The 22,884-nt window shown below is 37.2% G+C and overlaps 1 protein-coding gene across 2 annotated transcripts in view; it reads right to left on the bottom strand.

Moving 5' to 3' along the window:
* LOC107675359 (tomoregulin-2-like) overlaps positions 1–22,884 on the bottom strand; it is a 67,011-nt gene that overhangs the window by 4,597 nt on the left and 39,530 nt on the right. Inside the window, exons 4-5 of one of the 2 annotated variants that reach the window (XM_016469663.1) lie at positions 22,319–22,345; positions 8,363–8,462 (exon numbers count right to left, since the gene is read on the bottom strand). In XM_016469663.1, the coding sequence (XP_016325149.1) occupies positions 8,363–8,462; positions 22,319–22,345 (127 nt within the window). The remainder of the gene's footprint in view (positions 1–8,362; positions 8,463–22,318; positions 22,346–22,884) is intronic. The other variant, XM_016469664.1, reaches the window with a different exon arrangement.

The raw sequence follows: 22,884 nt of genomic DNA, 5'->3' as shown, positions 1-22,884 counted from the left end.
CAGAAGACTGGCTTAGCAACCAAAGCACTGCCAACACATCGCTCCGTTTCAAACGAGAATGATGAGTTCCGACACTTTGAAGTTCCTATGCTCGTTTTAATGGCTGCTCTTTTTCAAATGCCTTCATAACGACGGTAATGAGCGCTTATGTGCGTACGTGCAGATGAAAGGTGATACGCTTCTGAGAAGGAGACAAAGACGCATTGAGTCCTGGACAAAGTTTCTGACATTTGCAGCCGGGAACACACGCAACCTTTGCATTCGTGTGTGAATCGGTCATTCATGTCTGCCTGAGAGAATCGAAAACCTGTCATCTAGTCTTCATTGAGTAATGTTCTGTGAGTGTATTTGGCATATTAACAAAGGAGTTGACAAGAATTTATGGTCTGTATCTTCAACGTTCAGGTTTTTCTGCTATAGTTTCTCTCTAAAGTCTATATGTGTTGTCTGTGTGCCACTGCAGGAACATGTTGAGTAGAAATGACAATTAAACTGCCGTCCCCAGTCACTTCTTGCTGCAGCAAACAGATGACAGTATAATTATAAATATGTAATTATTTGTGTGTGTGTGTTTTTTCTTCAACTTTCCTTTTTGATATTTTCACCCTGCCAGTGAGCTTTAGTGATGTATGGAGCCGTTTTGTATTCTGGCACTACTGGAATAATGTGAACTGACTACAAATATGAGATAAAAATATCTGTTTTAAATAGAGAAGTTGACTGAATTGAACTGTGGCATGGAGTCAACTCAAGGGCAGCTTTGATTGTTTGCCATTGCTAATTGAGATCTGTAATGCATACTAATTTAGATAAATGAGATAAAAACAAACAGGCACAATGATATCGAGATGTATTTATTGTGAAGCACCAGTAATGCTCACACACACACACACGCTCTCCAGTATGACCGTCTGTAGTGGTCATAAAGGCTAATGTGTCTTGAGAGCATGAATATTTAGTCACCTCTCACATTCTCTAGGCATACACACACACTGCAAATGCACTGCGTCAACAACACACACACACACACACACACACACACACACACACACACACACACACACACACACATCAAAGATTTCCAATAGCAAATCAAGTAATAATGGCTTTGCGAGTGAGTCAAACCGAAGGGTTGAGATTTCCTTAAAAATTCAGGTTGTTTGGATGGTAGCCTCTGTATGTGTGTGAGTGTGTTTATCTTGTTGAGTGAGGGGATATGTCTTATTGATTTGTAAGAGCCATGTGGTTTCTCTGTTATCTAAACTTTTCCAGCATGGCCTGTGGGCTTCCTGTCTGTCCAGCTGCTCTTTCCTTGCACACTTTAGTCTCCCTCTCTCTCTTTCAATGGCAGGATTATGATGACTGAGTCTGTACTTTGTGAGGATTAGTCTCGGTTTTGTATCTGTGATAGTTTGATGACGAGTTTTGGCTTTTTGATCCCAATGTTTTAAATGTTTGATATAGATTAGCAGTGTTAACTTGGTTACTTGGTCTCAGAACCAGCTGATTAATTGGTCATTTTAGCATCCAGAGGTTTGTATTGCTTTAAAATGAGGTGATTAAACTTGATATTAATTGCATCAATCAATCAATCAATCAATCAATCTACCCATCCATCCATCCATTGGTCTCCAATAAGAGACCTAGTGTATTTCGAGCTTGTTTATAAAAAAAGTTCTGTATTATGCTTTTTTTTTTTTATGTAACATATATTTTAGTATAAAATCTCATGGTTCCTCCCTGGACGATGCTGCCACAAGGAGGACAGACTAAGAACATTATTTAGCATTCACTATATAATTCAGTATATATTACTATAATTGGCAAAATAAACAATTTATTGCTTTTCTTTAAACACATTATTATAGTACTGACAAAATCCAATATCTGTCCGTCTGTCTACGGTATCTAAAGAGTTTTTAAAATCAAATTTAAGACTTTAAGACCTTTTTAAGACCTGCACATTTAAAATAAATACTGTACGTACACACAGATCAAACCTATATAATCTTTTGTAAAAAAAACTAAAAAACATCCCATAATATTTATTTGATTATTGTGCTGATACTAGTAAAATGTATATACTGAAGGTGTTAAATAATATGTCTAATCTTTTCTTCCTGTTACAGGGCAGACCAGAGAGAAGCCACAAAAGTTTACAATGCATTAAAACCAAGATAGTTTATTGTGCATCCAAAATACCAAAAGGTTATGCATGATACAGAACATTTAAATATAAACCAGTGTCTATGCTTTACTACTTTCAGCTGCTCACTAAAAAAGATGAGGGAGATATAATATGCACTCTTACAACCATCCACAACAGTGCCACGTTTTGACTTTGAATGTGTAGCACTCACATTAATGTAATTAAATCATAGCTTTTTGAATTTTAAAGGGGTCCTATTATGCTCTTTTACAAAGTCTTGATTTTGTTTTGGGGCTGTACTAGAACATGCTCTCATGCTTGGTGGTTCGAAAAACGCATAATTTTTCACATAATTTACATTATTAAAATACCTTTCTCCCCAGCCTGGCACAAACGGCTCGATTAGTTCCGGCTTTGACGAAGGTCTACCTTCCGAAAAACAAACTGTGTTGTGATTGGTTAGCTGTCCCAGTGCGTTGTGATTGGCGAACAGCTTAAGACGGTGTTTCAGTACTGCCACGCCCCTTGCTCCGTCTTTCAACAAAAGCTTTTTGGCGAATCCGGCACTGTACTCCCTCATGTTGTGGAAGCTGTCCGTGGTAAAATGCGCAGCACACAATAGCAAATTGGGGTTATAATGCTCAGGAACAGAGTTAAAAAATAAATTGCAACCACTGTTTCCTGACATCATCCGCTTTCGGAAGACCAAACAAAGACGTTTGGGCACGGAGGTGAAAAAAACTGCGTTTCAGGCGGTCGCACACTGGACGAGAAGGGCAGCGTCGCGTCGCGCCACATCTTTAAAATTCGAATACTTTATTTTCTATTAGTTTTGGCACACCGGCGGCGCCGTTCAGCGTCTGTCCGCGGTGCCCAGCTACGTCGTGTTGTACTTGTAAGAATTGTTCTAAACATGCCAAAAATTTGACGCTACAGCACAAGCAGCTCTTCTTCGTTTTCTCTGATGCACTAACTCTGCAGCAGCACTTCTTCTTCATCGTCGTCTTGTCTGATGCACTCAACCAAGCGTTCTAACCACAACCTCGTCCCTCCCCACCCCCCAACCATTCGAATTTCTGTAGGCGGGAATTATTTTAATGATATTCTAATGAGCCGCTTTGTTATATCACAAAAAATACGAAATATCGAAATATCTCCCTTTGGAGTGGACTTTGAGATTTGTAACTTTCTAGATCTTTTTTATGCCCAAACATACACACTGCACACTGACTAAAATTTTAAAAGTGAAAAAGCATAATAGGACCCCTTTAATAATCACATTAGGCCATATCACGATTCCTGTTTTTCTGTCTGCAAATTTAAAATGTCTAAATGTCTAAAATTATAATTAATTCTGTCTATCTGTCTGCCTGTCTATCCATAGGCTAATTCACACTGCACCGACAGATGCCACCCATAACCAGATTACAGTATCTATGTGTCTGTCTATCTCTGTTTATATACTGTATATCAATAATACTGACCAAATTCAGCTCTAATTCCAGACATTCCAAGAATGCATTGTGTCAAACCCAGTGAAAAAAATGATCCAAGTTGTGAGAAATGTTAATTAGAAATAAACAACTCATTCCATACTAAAAATATAATTGAAAATAGTTCAGTGCAATTGAAACAGATTATTCTACACAATATTTCTGTGTGCAAGATATTGCATGCGTCCTATTTTAGTGACTTTACTGAATTCAATATTACTTCTATCTCTCTCTCTCTCTCTCTCTTACACACACCCAAGGACTAGGGTCCTAACAGCCAAATCCGGTGCTTGTCACTACACACAATCAGTGCACAAACACACACAGACGTTATTAATGCAGCTTATAGCATTGATTTTATTTATAATCTCTCATCTAATTTTTTTCAGTAATCCTTCAGATGACACAGGAAGATGGAAAAATGGAGCGAGACTAAAAAAAAGAAGGGCTGCTGAGAGAAGTAGAGTGTTTTTGGTAGAGGAACAGTGAGGTGAGTGAGTCATCTGCAGTCAAGTGCATCAGAGCGAGGGGCCTGTCATGGGACCATCCCTATGACTCAGGCATAAATGCCTCAAATCATGCTGATATCTCTGAGGAGGGAGTGGCTGGGCTGTTTCATTCTGATGCCTTCAAACACTCCAGCTCTCCAGCCAGTGCTTGCTGAATCTTTGGTGAATCTACAGGCTGTCTTTGCCAAGGCCGATATGTAATTCCCTTCAGACGCCCTGAGAGAGATAGGCAGGAGGGAGGAAGAGAGGCCTTCTTCTATTAAGATTAAAGGGTAGTCTCCTTCACTCTTGCTGACAGTTTGAGCTGTTCACTGACACCCAGGGCAACGAAAACCTCCTTTCCACATCTACGGGTGGATTTTAAATATATCATGTGAGTCATGATTTTTTCACGTTTACAACTAAAATAGATTCTCTAGAAATTATAACCATTTCTCATTGAATATAGCATGAAGATGTTGTTAGAGGAACAAAGTGGATGTTGAGGCTTTCTGCTTATTTTTTATTGAATATTAATGATTTCTCATTGCTGGAGCACCAGAGCTAAGCGGCCATTCATCAGCAAAGATGAAACTGTCATAATTGGCCTTGTTTCTTGCTCATTTATTTTGGGCAAGTTTGTAAAGTTCAAAGAACTGAGATTTGTTAAAGTGTGTGAAACAATCTCATATTCCATATCATGCCATTGACAGCACCAACAAATCTAAAACAGTCAGTCTGCTTCTGACCAGAGAAAGCATTCAAAGATAGCACCTCAGTTGTAGGTATTGAGGGTGGAAGAGAGTGCTGGTCATTCACTCCCCCCTACCTACATTTTCTGCTGGTACCGAGACTCGAACCTGCGACCTTCAGGTTACAAGTCCGACTCTCTAATGGCCACAATTGCCCCCTAAACTCATACCGGTTTGGAATGACATGAGGGTGAGTAAATAACAATTTAAATTTTTTTTTTTTTGGTGAACTGTCCCTTTAACCCTTAAATGCATACCTTGGGTCTTTAGCAACCTGGGACATCATTCACTACTCTCTCCCTCCTTCATTTCTGAAAGTTAGACATCAACTTTCTTACTATTCCTCAATCTATTCATTATAAACAATATAACAAGAAAGAATAATAAAATATAAAAGGACATAATATAGGACAGAACCCATCTTGGGTTAAATTTACCCAGCAAATTGGGTTGTTTATTTAACCCAGCATAATGGATTGATTTAACCCAGCTAATGGGTTTATTCATGTTTACTATATTACTAGCTTATTTTTTACTTCATACATTAAATAATGTTTACAGATTAACTTAAATCCTCTAAACTTTTCTAAAATACTCCACACAACCACTGGTTTGCATGAACTTCCTTTATTTTCCTTTATCATTTACAGCATTGTTTATATATATCTCTTTTTAATAGGCTATACATATTATATATATATATATATTATAGGCTATACATTGCCTATATTTAAACTCGTTTAACAAACATTAGAAGAAAAATTCAACATTAAACAGAAGTAATTCACGTGTAATCGACCAGTCTCTGTTATTCTGTTTCCACCGTAACGGCGCTGGTTCTCGTACCCGCTGGAGTCGTGTTCGGAGGGGAACTGCTAACGGACTGCCGCCCTGCGTTTCACTCATAGCCGAAACATGCTGTGACTCCATAACCTGCCAATAAACAAACAATAAACAGCTCTGAGGACATGTTTTAACATTCAAAGTATTATATTCTGTATCTTTATGAATAAAATAGTTTATTTTATGCAAAGAATCAGGCTTTTCCATCACACGAAAAGACCGTGACACTCGTTAAAGGTGATTCACACCATGCGCCTGTATGTTGCTCTGCATAAAATTGAACGATATACAGAGCACAGTAACGATTTTATAGATAAAATAAAATTTACACAAACCTGTATTTTACTGAAGAATGCATCAATTCGACGGCGCTTAGAACTGCTCTCTCGTGAAGACCCCCAGGGCAACGAAAACCTCCTTTCCACATCTACGGGTGGATTTTAAATATATCATGTGAGTCATGATTTTTTCACGTTTACAACTAAAATAGATTCTCTAGAAATTATAACCATTTCTCATTGAATATAGCATGAAGATGTTGTTAGAGGAACAAAGTGGATGTTGAGGCTTTCTGCTTATTTTTTATTGAATATTAATGATTTCTCATTGCTGGAGCACCAGAGCTAAGCGGCCATTCATCAGCAAAGATGAAACTGTCATAATTGGCCTTGTTTCTTGCTCATTTATTTTGGGCAAGTTTGTAAAGTTCAAAGAACTGAGATTTGTTAAAGTGTGTGAATATTCCATATCTTCCATATCATGCCATTGACAGCACCAACAAATCTAAAACAGTCAGTCTGCTTCTGACCATTCAAAGATATCAAAGATAGCACCTCAGTTGTAGGTATTGAGGGTGGAAGAGAGTGCTGGTCATTCACTCCCCCCTACCTACATTTTCTGCTGGTACCGAGACTCGAACCTGCGACCTTCAGGTTACAAGTCCGACTCTCTAATGGCCACAATTGCCCCCTAAACTCATACCGGTTTGGAATGACATGAGGGTGAGTAAATAACAATTTAAATTTTTTTTTTTTTGGTGAACTGTCCCTTTAACCCTTAAATGCATACCTTGGGTCTTTAGCAACCTGGGACATCATTCACTACTCTCTCCCTCCTTCATTTCTGAAAGTTAGACATCAACTTTCTTACTATTCCTCAATCTATTCATTATAAACAATATAACAAGAAAGAATAATAAAATATAAAAGGACATAATATAGGACAGAACCCATCTTGGGTTAAATTTACCCAGCAAATTGGGTTGTTTATTTAACCCAGCATAATGGATTGATTTAACCCAGCTAATGGGTTTATTACAGACGAACTTAAATCCTCTAAACTTTTCTAAAATACTCCACACAACCACTGGTTTGCATGAACTTCCTTTATTTTCCTTTATCATTTACAGCATTGTTTATATATATCTCTTTTTAATAGGCTATACATATTATATATATATATATATTATAGGCTATACATTGCCTATATTTAAACTCGTTTAACAAACATTAGAAGAAAAATTCAACATTAAACAGAAGTAATTCACGTGTAATCGACCAGTCTCTGTTATTCTGTTTCCACCGTAACGGCGCTGGTTCTCGTACCCGCTGGAGTCGTGTTCGGAGGGGAACTGCTAACGGACTGCCGCCCTGCGTTTCACTCATAGCCGAAACATGCTGTGCCTCCATAACCTGCCAATAAACAAACAATAAACAGCTCTGAGGACATGTTTTAACATTCAAAGTATTATATTCTGTATCTTTATGAATAAAATAGTTTATTTTATGCAAAGAATCAGGCTTTTCCATCACACGAAAAGACCGTGACACTCGTTAAAGGTGATTCACACCATGCGCCTGTATGTTGCTCTGCATAAAATTGAACGATATACAGAGCACAGTAACGATTTTATAGATAAAATAAAATTTACACAAACCTGTATTTTACTGAAGAATGCATCAATTCGATGGCGCTTAGAACTGCTCTCTCGTGAAGAGAAGATGCAAAATCCCCGCGATAAATAACTCAACCGCTGGGTTACGTCTGACCCAGGATCTGAGTAACACAAAAACTACCCAAACATTGGGTTATGTCTGACCCAGGAGCTGCAAAACAACCCAAACACTGGGTTGTTACATTTGACCCAGGAGCTGAGTAACACAAGAACTACCCAAACACTGAAAAAATAACCCCCAAAAAAATGATCCAAAAGGCTCAACCCTGCATTTGGGTTAAAAAAATAACCCAGGATTTTTTAGTGTATATTTTTCCTGCGCAACAATAATTAAATATCTGATGACTCAATAAATGCAATTCACCTTTATTCTTCAAGGTGGCACTGTTTGATAGACAGTGATGACGTGATGTTTCACTCATAATTACCGCAGGCATAAAACAAAAGAATATCATCAGCAAAAGCTGGGACCAAGACTAAGATTGCAAATATGAGCCAGACGCTGAATGTACTGGGAAAATGCGCTCTGACGTTGACAGTGATTGTAAAATCCATGCATTTAAGGGTTAAATAACACATTTGTGTTTAAATTCACATAAAAAAAAATCATGGCATGGCATCTTTCTTTTTTTTAATTCCGTTTTTGTGATATTAGTTCTCCTACAGGCTGTTTTTATGCTTACCAGACATCTTCAGCATCCTCATCACACTCAGCCCCAAACTGGCAAATGTCACAGGTGGTCGTCTCTTTCTGTCCATTCTCTGCCGAACCCTCGTTTCCTGCTTGGATACACAAAGACAAGACAAGACAACATATGCTATCAAACGTCTGACAAATATTACTTGGGGCAAGATGAGCAGGCATTCACACTCAATCTCTCTCTCTCTCTCTCTCTCTCTTCCTCTCACACAAACATTCATAAATAGATGGAGAGACAGAGGACAGACATAATTCTTATTCAGTCTTTGTCTCTGGCTCTCATGAGAAGTTCAAATCCCCCACTGATCTTTCCTCAGTCTCACCCCTCATTTCATCATGATGATTTCTGATTTGCCGCTCCTGCTCCCTGGCGATAGAGGCTTCCCAGGAGCTGAAGCTTAAAGCCCCTCGTTATCACATATCTGCCCTCATCAGTGGACGGGGAAAAGCAATCCCGTACATCATGGAATTTAAATTACGTCTCCTCCTCAGAGGATCATCGCTCCCCTTTGGATCCTGACCCTCCATTATGAGGTGCTATTTTTAAAACTTAGACCGCAAAGACAAAGAGATGAAAAAAGAAGAAAGTATTCTGCACTTCCATGCAAAGAACAATGTTTAAGTCACAGGTGTTACTGTTTTGCTATTTGTCTTTCTATTGATTCTCTTTTAAGTTTTTCTTTTCCTTCATTTTGGTCTAGATGACAACTACAAATACAAGTTTTGCACTGACACCGTGTCCTTTCACAGATCAAAGATGAAATAAATCTATGATTTTTTTAATTCAGCAATATCACATGAAAAAGAGTTCTGTTGTTCCAAATTTTCAGACCAACAGTACAACCGCTTTTATACAACAGTTCAATGAACCGTCAATATTAATCAATATTAATATTAACAGTATAATACTATTAATAAAATTAATATTAACTTACATTTTAGACACAATAGTGGCAGTTTGGTATCAAAATGTTACAAAATCAACGGCTGTGTTTTGTTGCTGAATGAATCAGTTTTCTGACAAATCTTTTGAGTGAATAATTCAATTAGTCACTCATACTAATTTGTTTTGTCTTCAATGAGTTAGTATTTTGAATGAATCGCTTGAGTGAATGACTCAACGCCTCACTCTTAAAGACAGTCACTTGCTTTGTTCCTGAACAAATCAGTATTTTGAATGAATCGCTTGAGAGAACGATTCAAAGGCTCACTCAAAAAATTCACCTGTTGACACCTACTGTCGTAGAAAAGAGTCACTAAAAATACCCACCACTTATACAGAGACTGTCTGGAAGGCACAAAACAGACAATCAGGGAGTCAAACAATAAAAAGTAGAAGAAAATCAATGAAAAAGAGTAAAATAAACTGTGAGTATAAGATTTATTTATTATTTTTTTTTTGTTAATGTGAACACAATGGCTAACATTAATTTCACAAATATAATAGATCAAGCTTTGCCCCAAACACATTTCCTGTCCAGCATCATGAGCGGAGCTGATTAACCCAGCACCCAGCTTCTCCCTGATGTGCGGCTGCATGAACCCAAGGGTCTGGAAATGAGAAACGTGTCAGATGGCAGGGGCAGTAACAGTTATCTCCATCTCTCAGTTAGATAGACCTTCTGAATTGATTTTCCCTGACCAGAAACACAGTCACCAACCCCCTCTTTTTTTCATCTACAACCGCCGCCAAAAAGATCCTGCTTCTGATCGTGTTTATGAATATCTACGATGTGTGTGAAAACCCTAGGTCAATGATTGATTAAATGTATCTGTTTTGTGGATAATGGCTACAGAAATCTAGTCTTTTGTTATTGTTATTGTTAATGATGAATCTTTAAAGCGCTTTTCATAAGGCGAAGACATTTAAGGTTATGAAACATTAAAATGTAGCAATCCGAGCACATACTGAGCAGAGGAATAGTTTTTGCTTTAAATGGTGGAAGGAAAGGAGATACTCAAATGAACAGAAGACAGATGGTGAGTGACCAAGAAAATGACTCTTAATGGGACAAACCTACTTGTGCAGAAACTAAGGAGAAAGGTGGGAGTGGATTTAGGGCACAACATGGGCTGTCAGACAGATGATGAATGAAGCCACCCATCTCCTGAACAGTGTATGGAAACTGACCTTCACAAACAGGAAGAATGAGTGTATACACACACACACACACACACACACACACACACAGAAATGTGTTTCCTAGTTTTAGTTATATCATTGGAACAAATTAATACGTAGTAGGAACAATTTCTTAATTTGTGGCCAGAATATCTATTGTTTTCCACATGTGGTGTGCAAAAAGGCACCAGATAAGCGTCAGATCATTTTTTTTCAGAACATATATCATAGATATAAACAGATGAATAAATTAATACTTTATTTGGCTCATAGTCATTTTTTTTTTTAAGTATAATTGAGTATTTAAAATGGAGTAATAAAGCAAATTCAAGACATATTATCTGAAAACCTGAAGAGTCTTATTATCTAACGGATATTATCTAACTTATCTTTGCTTATAAACATGATTGTTTTGCAGAGTACATTGTTTCGTTTTACCCCATATGCAAATTCTCTGAGATAAATTTTATTGTTTCATACATGAGCATGAAATGGAAATGAATTCCACTTGATTCTTTTGAGTGGTATTCATCGCAATGCACACAATGAATGAATGGATGGATGATACTGTAACTCCTGGGTCATTTAGTGAAAAGCAGCTCAGATTAACACAAACACACACACAATTTGTGAAATGGAAGGGGTTTAGAACATCACAGTTAAGCATTTGCTTAAACAATGAGGATCATGAAAAAGCTCTCCCTGGACTCGAAAAGGTCAAATTACACCATGTATATTATTTTGTATTTTGAAGATGCATTACTACAATGCAATGCTGTATTAGCATATGTGAAAAAAATGTAATGGAAGAAAAGCCTACATCCACAACCCCCTGAAGAGATGCCACCACACAAGAACATGCTGAGCTCTTAAGGGACACAAAGGTCAAGTGAATCTCCACAGATGGAGGGGACACATTAGATCTTTGAATCAATAGAGAATGTAGGAAGCATAATGCTTACAGCGGAAAGATGATAGCCTGAAAGAGGATCTTTGGATTTCCACTGATCTCCACAAACTCATGATGCCGCTTTATCATTATGCATGATGAGCAACAGAATCATCTTACTTTCTCAAAAGAATCTCCAGAGTGATGAAAATTGTCTTGTTCCTCCTTTTGTACTGCAGTAATGTGACTTTTTTTTCTGGCAGTGATTGCAAAATTCATGGAATGACTTTATAGGTGTTCGGTTTTAACACATTGCCTATGGGTATCTGAGAGCGAAAGTTATTTTTAAATCTTAATGTTTTAACTTATTTTTCTCGAAACAAAAGGATCTTTTTTTTCATAAATATGGTACCAGGCTCTCAATGCTTTAATCATGCGGTCATCAACTAAGCCTTCACCACATTGGGTCCATTAAAGCCTACTTCACACAAATAAGGCTGTTTGAGTGTCTCGGTCCCATTGGGAAAAGCATGTCGTAAAACCCCTTTGGCACTTTGCCTCTTCTATCCACACCTGACAGCATAGAAGACCTTGCCAATGACCCATTTGCGCATGTAATTACAGCAATCCACTGACGACGGTGGCGCAGAGCGAAGGTGTCTAATTTTGTGGAGTGCTCCCGAGGCCATTTTCTTCCACTGGTTGACAGCTTTTGGAGAGTGCTTTGAAAGCCAGATGAGGGTTTGAATTTGCAAGAGAAGAGCCAATGTGTGAAATTCAGGAAAGGAGGCCCGAAACGGGCTGCCCTTCTTCAAGGGATTAGGGAAGAAGAAATAGGAAAGGAATTAGGGTTTAAAACTTCATTTTTTCCAGCTTTGACCTGATTAAGTGCTGCTCGCTGAAAGTCTTCCATTGAGCGCTAAAAGACCCAGCAGAAGGTCTATGAATCGGTTTCACTCTGGGTCATTACACTGCCAAGGGTCAACCGTGTAAAATAAACACATAGACATTTAACATACACTCAGAAAGACTCTTACGATTGAATCACATACTGTACATTACACGTACACCCAATACATAAACACCATTTCACTTGCATTTGATACAGCTGTACCATGTCTAAAGCTTTTCATTATCCTCCCATGAGAAGTGCTGCGAAGTTCAGAGCCTCTTACATTCACACACAAACCAACACGTGTGCTGATCTCCGGCTCTGACTATGATCACCCATAATAACACTTGTGATGGAGCCGCTCTCAGATATATAATGGAAGAAGAGTGCAGGGGAAGGAAAGGAGATGAAGAGTTGAGGATGATGAGAAATGAGAGGTAAACAGGATGGAGAGAACATCAAATGGCATTTGTGGTATGTAGCAAGGAGAAAGAATGAAATGAAACAATGAAACAAAGTAAACATGACAATGACGGAGAGCATTCGAAAACAGGTGAAGGATGAGAGACATTAAGAGAGACTGAGAGAGACAAAAAAAACACAAAGGGACAGAGAGAAAGAGACAGAAAAAAACAAATTCAGCAGCTAAGTGGTCGATGGGCAGTCAATAAAGTGTCACTTTCTGCAAGCTAAGAAGCCGGCCTTGATGAGGGGATCTGACTAGGATCGAGGCTGAAATTAACGTTTGCATTAGTGGCCACAGCAACTAGTGCTTTAACCTACTGAATGACCTTCCCTAAACCACAATCTCATATTAGACCATAAAATGCCCCAGATTAAAAATAAAAACATTTTGTAAGGATTTCTTACATGCCTAGCTGTGGGGAAAAAAAGAAAGAAAGATAGGCTCCCTGAAAGCTTTCTGCTAGATTTAACTCCTTCATAATACTGTTGTGTTGAAAAATAACAGACATAAACTAAAGGTTCTTTACAGTGGAAAAAGGTTCCACTTTTTTTTAAAATAGTGCATTTAACAGTGATATTAAATTATTAGTGTTTTCAAATGTTAAATTGAATTAAGCATTAGATGAAGGCAAGGAAATGTACATTTAAAAATAGAGGAAATGGGCATGCAAAAGTTAAATATTCAATATCTACATAAAATGCTGACAGCAATATACAAAAAATCTATAATGTCAGCCAATGACCAATATGGTTCCATTAGCGTATTCCTAAATTCTGTACTTAAAGAAAGGATGGGGAAAAATGTATTGATAAATCTGGAATTTGTACAAACATGCAGTTCATTTAATCAACTAGCACTGTTCAAGTCAACTTATAAAGTTTTTAATGACAGAAATAAAACATTTTACATAGACTAGTATAAAATATGACCTAATTTATATTAACTACTCTTTAAGCCCCCAATAAATTCTTCCAGCACACCCCCTGCTGCAGTGGATTGTGATTGTCCAAGCAGCAAGATTTTGGCATCTTGTCTTTCCATCTAAACTCCCAGACACCGTGGGGTGGCACAGAGAGCAGCTGAGATGTTCCAGAGCTGTGGGTGCCAGTCTTTGCCATCGAGCCCCACTAATCCTTCTGGCACCACAGTGCCAATCTTTCACTCCAGTGTTACCCGCTGATCTTTAGAAAAGATCCAAATCAGTAGAGCAAAGCAAGCTGCTGGTAAACAAGAGATAGCAGCTAAAGGCTATTCCAGAGAGGACTGCATCAAATATGACAGAACTAGTTTAATATGTTCTCTTACATAAAAATGCTATGTTTAATTCACTTTGTTCTGATTGTCTATTTATAAAAGATCAATGTTATTTTCCCTGAAGCGGATCTTATGAACTCGTTTGACAATGAATGATTTAGTGAGGACGATGTGAGATTTTCCACCTCAGTAGAACAACAACTAGTTGTTCTGTTTCAAGTTAAAGGTCATTTCTCAACTCACAGGAATATGGATTCATTGCTCAGAGACCTAAACCAAATTTAGATATCGGCCTTTAACAACATGTGCACACCAGGGAGCTTGTAACACCCAACAGCCAATGCACAAATGAAAAGCAAATAAAAACAAATAAAAGCATTTTCACAAGAGATTTTCCTACTTAGCAATCTCACATCAGTGAGGAGAACCATCACACATTAATTGAGCGAATCGACTTAAAGATACCTTTACTAAAAAGCACTTTAAAAGTAATTAAAAAAGATACTTTTTCTATAAAAAAACGTTGAGAGCATTAAAAATAAGCTATCTAAAATATAACTTTAATTAAAAGTACTTAAAAAGAAATAATTTAAAATTGTACATTTACCAAAAAAAAACCCTTTACTAAAAATTCAAAAGTGCCTTATAAATGGTTTAAAATATACTGTAGCGTCTGGACCAATCAGACACACCATTTTTCATTTGATTTAACAAATCAATTATTCATTAGACGTTCACAGACCCCTCACCCAATAAACATACTGGGTGCCAAGTTGTCTGTGAACAGGGCCCAGGACCCTGGTTACCATGGCAACCCTGACACCAGATACATTTACGACCTAATGGTGTCACAAAGCAAGGCCAGACACAACAGGTAAGTGCAAATCAGGATGGTTTATTGACTGGGTAAGGGGATGACTGGAATAGGTGAGTAAAAGGCAGGTGAGGGTAAACACAGTGAATGGTTCCAGGGTGCTTATCTGAGTTCTGATGGTGAGGATCGGATGCCGGTTACGTTGGAGATCGTGGAACAGTTTCCAAGGAGTCGTTGGAGGATTTTTCATCAACCAACTTCAGCAAAGATCTTGGGCCTTAAGATTGCATTCAGGAATCTCTTTCAGACAGACGAGACATGCAAGTATCAAACTTAGTCTTATTAATTGATACATTAGGTATCATTTGCGCCTTTTCACAAAGGTGTGTTTGAACTAAGAATCTGATGTTTCCTTCAGGCGTCAGATCTGCTGAATATGCAAATGGTTCCATAACTTCATATTCTTATTTCTCTTCTCTTTACTGAGTTAAGCTTTAACCCTTTCCTATACCAACCGTATGCGTGTGTGTGTGTGTATGTGTATGTCAGACCAGTTTAAGTGTTTATGTAGTATGTTAGACTAGTTTAAGTGTTTATGTAGTTAATAAAGCCTTACTTGTATCACACTTGACGTTGTTCATTGTTTGCTCATAACTGGAGTCCCTTAATCATGCCGATTTATGCTACAGGCTCTCTGTAGAACTGTACAGTAAGAAAGTTATTTACCTTAACCAGGAAATTAACGTTCTTAGAATTGACAAACAGTTGACCCTGAGATGTCAAGTAAATATCTACAGCGGATCTAAATATTTATAATTAATTATAACTAGTTATGATTAATTATTCATATTTCCCCATGAGCTGATTCGCTACAATACCTTTGCTAAAAATTAAGCTGAAAGAAGATACCTTCACTAAAATGTACTTTAAAAAGCCTTAAAAAGATCCTTAAAAAGAAATTATTTAAAAAGATACCTTTACTAAAAAGTCCTTTGTACTTTATCTTGTGCATGCATATGTACAGTATATATGTGTTTCTCTAAAATTCTTTGATAGGATTGTTATTTTCTTTGAAGCATAAGCAAGGTTTAACCCTTGTTTTAGAATAGTGATTGACTGATATGCGAGTAGGCAGTCTTTCGCTGTCCAACGGGCAGTATTACACTATCAATGTGCTCACATATTTCTTACACACTATGTAGTTTGAGTGATCTGACCACTTTGGACCACAACTGCACCTGTATTTAGAGCTAACCACTTGTGATCAGATCACACCAAACTAAAAAATACCAAAATACCAATTATAAACAGGGTCTAAGTCAGAAAATCACTAGTAGTCTCCTAAATAAGCTGCAAAAGTCTGGACAACAAACACTACAATTTAATCATCATGTATGCTGTATGTATGCTTCTAGCCCAAACGTAACCATGTTCCAGGCATCAACAAAGAAGTGTGAAATTCTTTTCCATTCCAAAACCTCCAGCTCCAGCGCAAACTCCAGACTCAAGCCCAGCGGAGCTCCTATTTGCTCCTCTACACTTTCTATTCAAAGACAGTCAAACAAACCAACAACCTCAGCGAATTCTGCAGATGCATCCCAGGATAAATGAGCCTTTAAGAATTGAAAGCTCTATAAACAACCAAGCTGTTTGAGATGTTTACATTTCAAACACCGAGGTGTGTCTCCAAGGAGTTCAGGCTTAGCTTGTTCCAGTAATTTGGGAGCTGGAGACTGCTGTTATGATGAGTATTTCTGCCCCACTGAGGGTTGATGCTTTACTGATTTTAACCAGAACAGATTGCAGTCGGTTCGTTTTTAGAGGCACTCAAGAAATGAAGCTCACTATTGTCAGAAAATAGTGTCCTCAGAAGATCCATGACTGGAAAGGGATTAAACTTCTCATAGATGCAGCCGCTGAAAAACGAGACAATTTCCCCGTTTCTGTATAAATGTATCTGGTGTTCCCTTCTGTCTCCGTCTTATCTTCTTCTCCATACGTTACATTTTTTTTCTCATCTCCTGGAATGTAAGTCTCCATATGCTATGTTGATATAATTTACTCTGTCTATTGGCACAAGAAATTCAAATATCTCTTTGTGTGTGACTTCTGTTCAGTTTTACTGTATGGATATAAGCCAAAATGAACTCTGCTCTCTTATTTCACTTTCTCTTGTGACCTTGAGGCCATTTTGCCACTTCCTGCCATGGCTCATCAATCACAATGTCTCCTGACCCATCTAGTGCACTAATCTCCATATAATCCCACCATTACCATGAACGGCTCATTTTTTGTGTCTAGTGTGATTCCTGTTCATCCTCTCTTCCACTTTCCCATTCTCCCCAGCCTGCCCATATCATTATATTGCATTTCCCAAAATAATTTTTTAATAGAAATCCCCTTCTGCCCCAAGGATGACCCACATTAAAACAGCACATTTATTTTTGAGCGACAGAAGGCTCACGTAGCCCCCAATACACCTTTTCTCATTTGATTCAGAGCCTTCCACACTTGCCTGAGATTTACATTTCATCTGCAAAGACCCTGACTATATTAATAACTCCGGAGGTATTTGTCAGAGCTCAGAACGAATCGAGAATGAGTAGATGCTGCCATAAAATGATTGCATTTTCCCTCTTGTTGGGGTTGGAAACAGCTTAGTCTCTGAAATGATTTACCACAAAGGCAACAAGGACAAATCTATGTCTTATTTGTGATAAGAACAAAAGTGGAATATGAAGTCATTTACATTTTCAATGTTATTTTCAATTTTCATACATTAAGGAAGCACTATTTAGTTCTGCTTTTCTCTCAGCTGTGGAGAATAAAGATACTGAAAAAAGAGGTTTGAATTGACATAATTTAATCATGCATATCGTTCCACACAAATCAATTACGTTACATTAACTGATTTTTTCCTTCTTGGTTTAGTTCAATAATTCTTTGTCAGAAAACATCATTTGTTCATGTACATTCAACATAATGGATAAAATTTTTTTTTTTGGACCAATTCAGCAGTCTCAACATGACTTTATGTCTGCCCACGACATGATCCATTTTCATTTGTGTCGCATTACTCAATTACATTACTAGGTACTACCAACTAACTATCAACCAACTAGAAATAGCATTTTACCATGTTAAATAATAGCACATAGAGTAATGAAACATTCAGGACCCCATCTTTATGGACCAGAAGTGGTTCTAAATCAAATCGTAACTAGACATTAAAGTCTTTACATTTTCCCCTTAAAATCAAGTTCCATGCAAAGCATGCTGGGAACTATAATTGCCCTGCCCAGTTTCAATTAAAAGCAAAAATGAGCCAAAAAAAGAAATGAGGTAAACTCTAATTTTACAAACTTAAGTAGATGATCAGAAATAAAATTAAGTTGTAAAAAAAAAAAGATAAAAAAAAAAATTTCGTATGAACTCTGACAAGAATAAAAACAACAGAGACATGAATACCTGCTGTTATCCAACTTCTTTGCTTTGGAACTTCAAAATAAATGTAGTGCTAAGTGAAGGTGAGAGGAAACATTCCCCACAAGCTGTCTGCAGGAGTGCACACGTTTGCTTCTTTCCATCTCTCCATAATATAAGTAATTCATATGTTAATATTAATTTAACAGATAAACAATTAAATCTGTCATCCTTCAATCATTGGTTCAAAATAGGTTTCAGCCTTAGAAATAGTATATAAACCTAATAATCCAAGATAAAACACCACCCTCTCATTGAAGCTAGGTTATGGCCAGGTTTTCCCAGGCCAAGAGCTTTTCAATAGGGCTTTTTTATCAGATGAACTTATGAATTATATCTGTTGTGATGTTTTAAAAGCCTTTTCCAGCCACAGTGACACATACTGATAAACAGTGCATCCAACTCAGTATGGACTCTAACTCAGTATGGACTGCAGTACAGAAACAGTGCACATGTTCACACTCAGCTTGAATGTTAAGCACACAAACTCTAAGCACAGCCAGACACTTTTCCTTAGTCTTCACCTCCCATTCCAGACGGCACTGCGCCTGTCTTTATCACAGCAGCTGAAACGGGGAGATTAGATTATTCTCTTTCTCATTCCTCTAAGCTTGTTACCATGGTGATACCACGGTGACTGAGGAAGGTCCTCACCCGGATATGGCTGTGCAGCTGATTGTCGTCACCTCAGGAACGTGAGGTCATTAATTTGGCTTCAGTAAATGCTACAGAGTATTTTAGAACAGTTTAAGGCACGACTTAACAACCATTTTTATGTGAAAGATCAAATGTGGTCGACCGCAGCTGCAAAGACCAAATAAATACACAACGAAAACCCAAAGCACACAAGCCAACTCCCTTAAAGACAGCTTCCTGTGTCTGTGTTGTCTGTATTGATTATAGAAAATCTACCAAAATTAAATACATAATAGATCCTTGAAGGAGAGCCCTGGATACACAGTAAATGGATTACATTTGGAAGTAATTAGAAATAATGAAGTGCTACTGGAGCCTTACTGCTGCAGTTTTGACAGCTGAAGTGATACAGCGATCAATCACTGAATAAAATCAGGTGTTTGAAGAAGATGTTTGCTTCTTGAATTAAAAGCAAGAAGCAATAAATAAATAAATAAATAAATACAATAAAATGAAACAACAATAGAAATAAACAGGTACAAAAAATGTTAGTAGTTTCGTCATCATCTACTCACCCGCATGCCATATATTTTTTTCATGGATCCCAAAAGGAGAAAACTAGGCTAAGTAAATTAACTTAATTAGATCTAATGAGACTATTCTCAGGTGCTTTCTCTAGTCCTTTTCCAAGACTGTCTTTAAACATTAGGACTGCAATTAAATTAAATTAAACAACAACAACAACAAAAACACCATTTAATGTTTTAAACAAGGGGTCAATGTTTGGCTGGTTAGCATGGCCACATTAGTCCCTGCTACCGTAACGGCATCATCTGACTCCAAACAACATCTTTTTCCATAGGTCATGGTAGCGGCATATTTCATTTTTCTCAGGAATAAAAACATGGCTGTGAGGCATAGAGGTACAGTAAGTTCAATGGATTGTACTACAACATACTGACTGTTCAGCCGACAAAAGGTATTACAGGGGAAAAAAAACCTTTCATTAAAAAACTCCAATAAACAGCTTTGAGAGTTGTGAGTTATGAAAAATACATGATCTACAACCTTTATACAGTGCATGCCATGCCATTGTCACAGCCACTTTTTTATCCATGTTAAATTCAATATGGTGTCTAACCTGTTTAAGTTCTATTAAATGACCATTCAAAATGATCTGTGTATTAATGATACACACATTTTTTTTGCATGCAAATATTTCGAATATACTATAATGCATATTTTCTTAGTGCTTGATTTGGTTTTGAAGGTACATCCATATTGTACTAATTGGAGTCATTAAAATCCAATGTTATGCACTGCTGATGGGAATCATTGTACATAAAATAACTTTGTGACTAAACTTCATTAGAATTAGAATTAGAAGTAATGTCAACTCTTATGAAATTTTTGATAATCGGAAAAAGCCTAATCTCTTAGCATCAACCATAATAATCACTGGTTTCTCTATATTGTATAAGTCTAAAGCGTAAACCGTGTTCTTCTGCATGCAGCCTCTCATACAGATGATGTTACATGGAGCTCAGGGAGCTTGAACAGCCAGAGCGGCTTCTCTCTGTGCTTCGCCGTAAGTGTCCAGCAGCCTGCATGCCCAGTAGGCAACCCATATGATTTATCTGCAGCCATTGGAATACATTTGATTTTTATCGCACCGATAGTGCTGTGCTTACCTAAACGCCATTCTTTCTCACTCTCTTTCTGTTCCATCCATAAACTGCAATCATTTCTCCCCTCCCTTACCCAGCCTTTATCGCCCTCATCTTTCTCTTCCTCCTCTTTACTTATCTTTCTCTTTATCGGCCTTCCATTTCTCTTTCCCTCTCCTTTCCTTTCTCCACTCATTTTATCGAATTGCACATTCTTCGGTCTCTTATCATTCTTCTTTTGTCTCTCTATTCATATTTTCTCCTCTCCCCTCATCATTTGGTCTTCTCCACTCCTACTATCTCTATTGTTCTGGTCTGCAGAGAGCCATATGCTGTCACCTACTAACACAAAGCAATTTTTCTTAATTGGCATACTTAGTAAATGAGAATTCATAATCAATTAAGTCCTGCATAGGACAGGAGCAGTTTTCTAAACCAGGGCTTTTCAAACTTTTGAAGCTATGAACCCCAAATATAAACGTAGCTACTGTATTAACACCAGTTTACATTTTGTAAGAAAATGTTAAGTGCAACATTATAAAGACAACATGTTGTTTGCAAAATAACTTGCTTTTATATTGTTACTAAACAGAAGCCAAAAAGTATGCTATTAAGAGTATTATCTGGAAAATATTGTAACATATCTATTTTCTACCCACTATTAGAGTGTTGTATACAAACATGAAGAGAAACATTTATGATTCAAATGTTTGTATAGTAGTTTTCACAGTTTTACAGTTAACGTACAGCCTCAAATATACATACATACTACTACTATTTTTGAGTTTAAAAATCCTTGTTCTAAACAATGTTTGTGATTTCAAGGTACAATTATTAACACATGAAATATGTGTTAATCTGACTTACACTTAAAAACACAAAAGTTTGGTGTCAGTAAGTTTTTAAATAATATTTCACAATATTACAGTTTCACTGTATCTTTGAATCAAACCATAAGGCAGCATGACAAGAAATGTAAATGTAGTTACTGTATTTACTGGAAGTTAAAAAAAATAAAAAATAAATAAAGAGAGGTATTGTGAAAAAAATAATATACCCCAATTGCAGACATTCCTATCCGGATGGGATTCTGAAAATTTCTCAGAATTTCTCCCAATTTCTCCGAAAACTCCAGAGGATTAAAATCACAAAGTGCCGTGAAATATAAATTTCCCAAACCTCCTCAGGGAAAAATAGCCCCATCCAAATGACACACATGCCAACCAAGCTACTGCTATTTTCAAAAAGCACAGACCACATCTAGTAAACAGGAAATGGCTGGCAAAACAAGACCACAATGAGCAGCAGTATGCAGGGAGATGTTACAGTACTCAATTAGCGGATGTGGCCTGTTTGGTTAAGAGAGAAGAATAAAAGAGTTGACTGGAAGATCGAAACATTAAAATCAAAGAAGAGTGACACATTTTAAGCGATGCAAATATACAGCTCGAGCCGCAGACTGTTCTACTGTCAGTCAGACATTGCACTTTGGGGGGGAAGAGTGTAATAATTCTGTTTCTCTGAACAATATGTAAGTGGGTGTAATTGAATCTCAGTTTCAGTGGGCGGATTGTGGAGGAGAGCAGATGACTGCTGACAGGCTCGGAAGTGAGTGTGTGTTTATGAGCATCATCTGTGGGGAAGTGTAAACAAGTGCAGAGTGATTTAATGAGAAGCATGCACACAAATTCAGGTGTCAAAAAAGGTCTGCCTTACCTTCATCTCCTGATCCTGAACCAGCATCTGTAAAACACAATAAGAAGGACATTACATCCATGTCTTCTTCCAAGTCTTAATTTCTATAATTTTAGAGAATTCAATAAGGGTCAAACAATACCTTATCATTATTGCAGGTTTTAAGGCTTTATATTAATTGGAAGTTTACATGTAACCTTTGTAATTGTAAAATTATCTGTCACACTTCAGCAATATTTAAATGAACGCCTAAATGTTGAAATACAGTAATTGTATCATGTGAGACTAATATCCTGATATTTTCTATAATTTAATATAATTTATATTTTTATAATTGAATATATCAATTATTTTTTACTTTTTTCTTTTCTTTTTTTAAAGTTCATGTCTATGTCATTTATTTGTCAACTTCCCAGATCAATTAAAAAAAAAATAACTGAATGAAAGTAATTTTTAAGAATGTACAAGTGATGGACTGGCCATCCATCCAACGTGTTTTCCTGCTTACGTCTTGAGATGATGGGATGGGCTCCAGCAGCCCTATAACACTATAGGACAAGCGATTTGGAAAATAGATGGATGAATGG

This window comes from Sinocyclocheilus anshuiensis, unplaced genomic scaffold, assembly GCF_001515605.1.
Source record: "Sinocyclocheilus anshuiensis isolate Anshui unplaced genomic scaffold, SAMN03320099.WGS_v1.1 scaffold656, whole genome shotgun sequence".
In the NCBI taxonomy this organism is placed as follows: domain Eukaryota; kingdom Metazoa; phylum Chordata; class Actinopteri; order Cypriniformes; family Cyprinidae; genus Sinocyclocheilus; species Sinocyclocheilus anshuiensis.
Note: the sequence above shows the minus strand (reverse complement) of the source record. Positions and strands in the feature narration are given on the sequence as shown.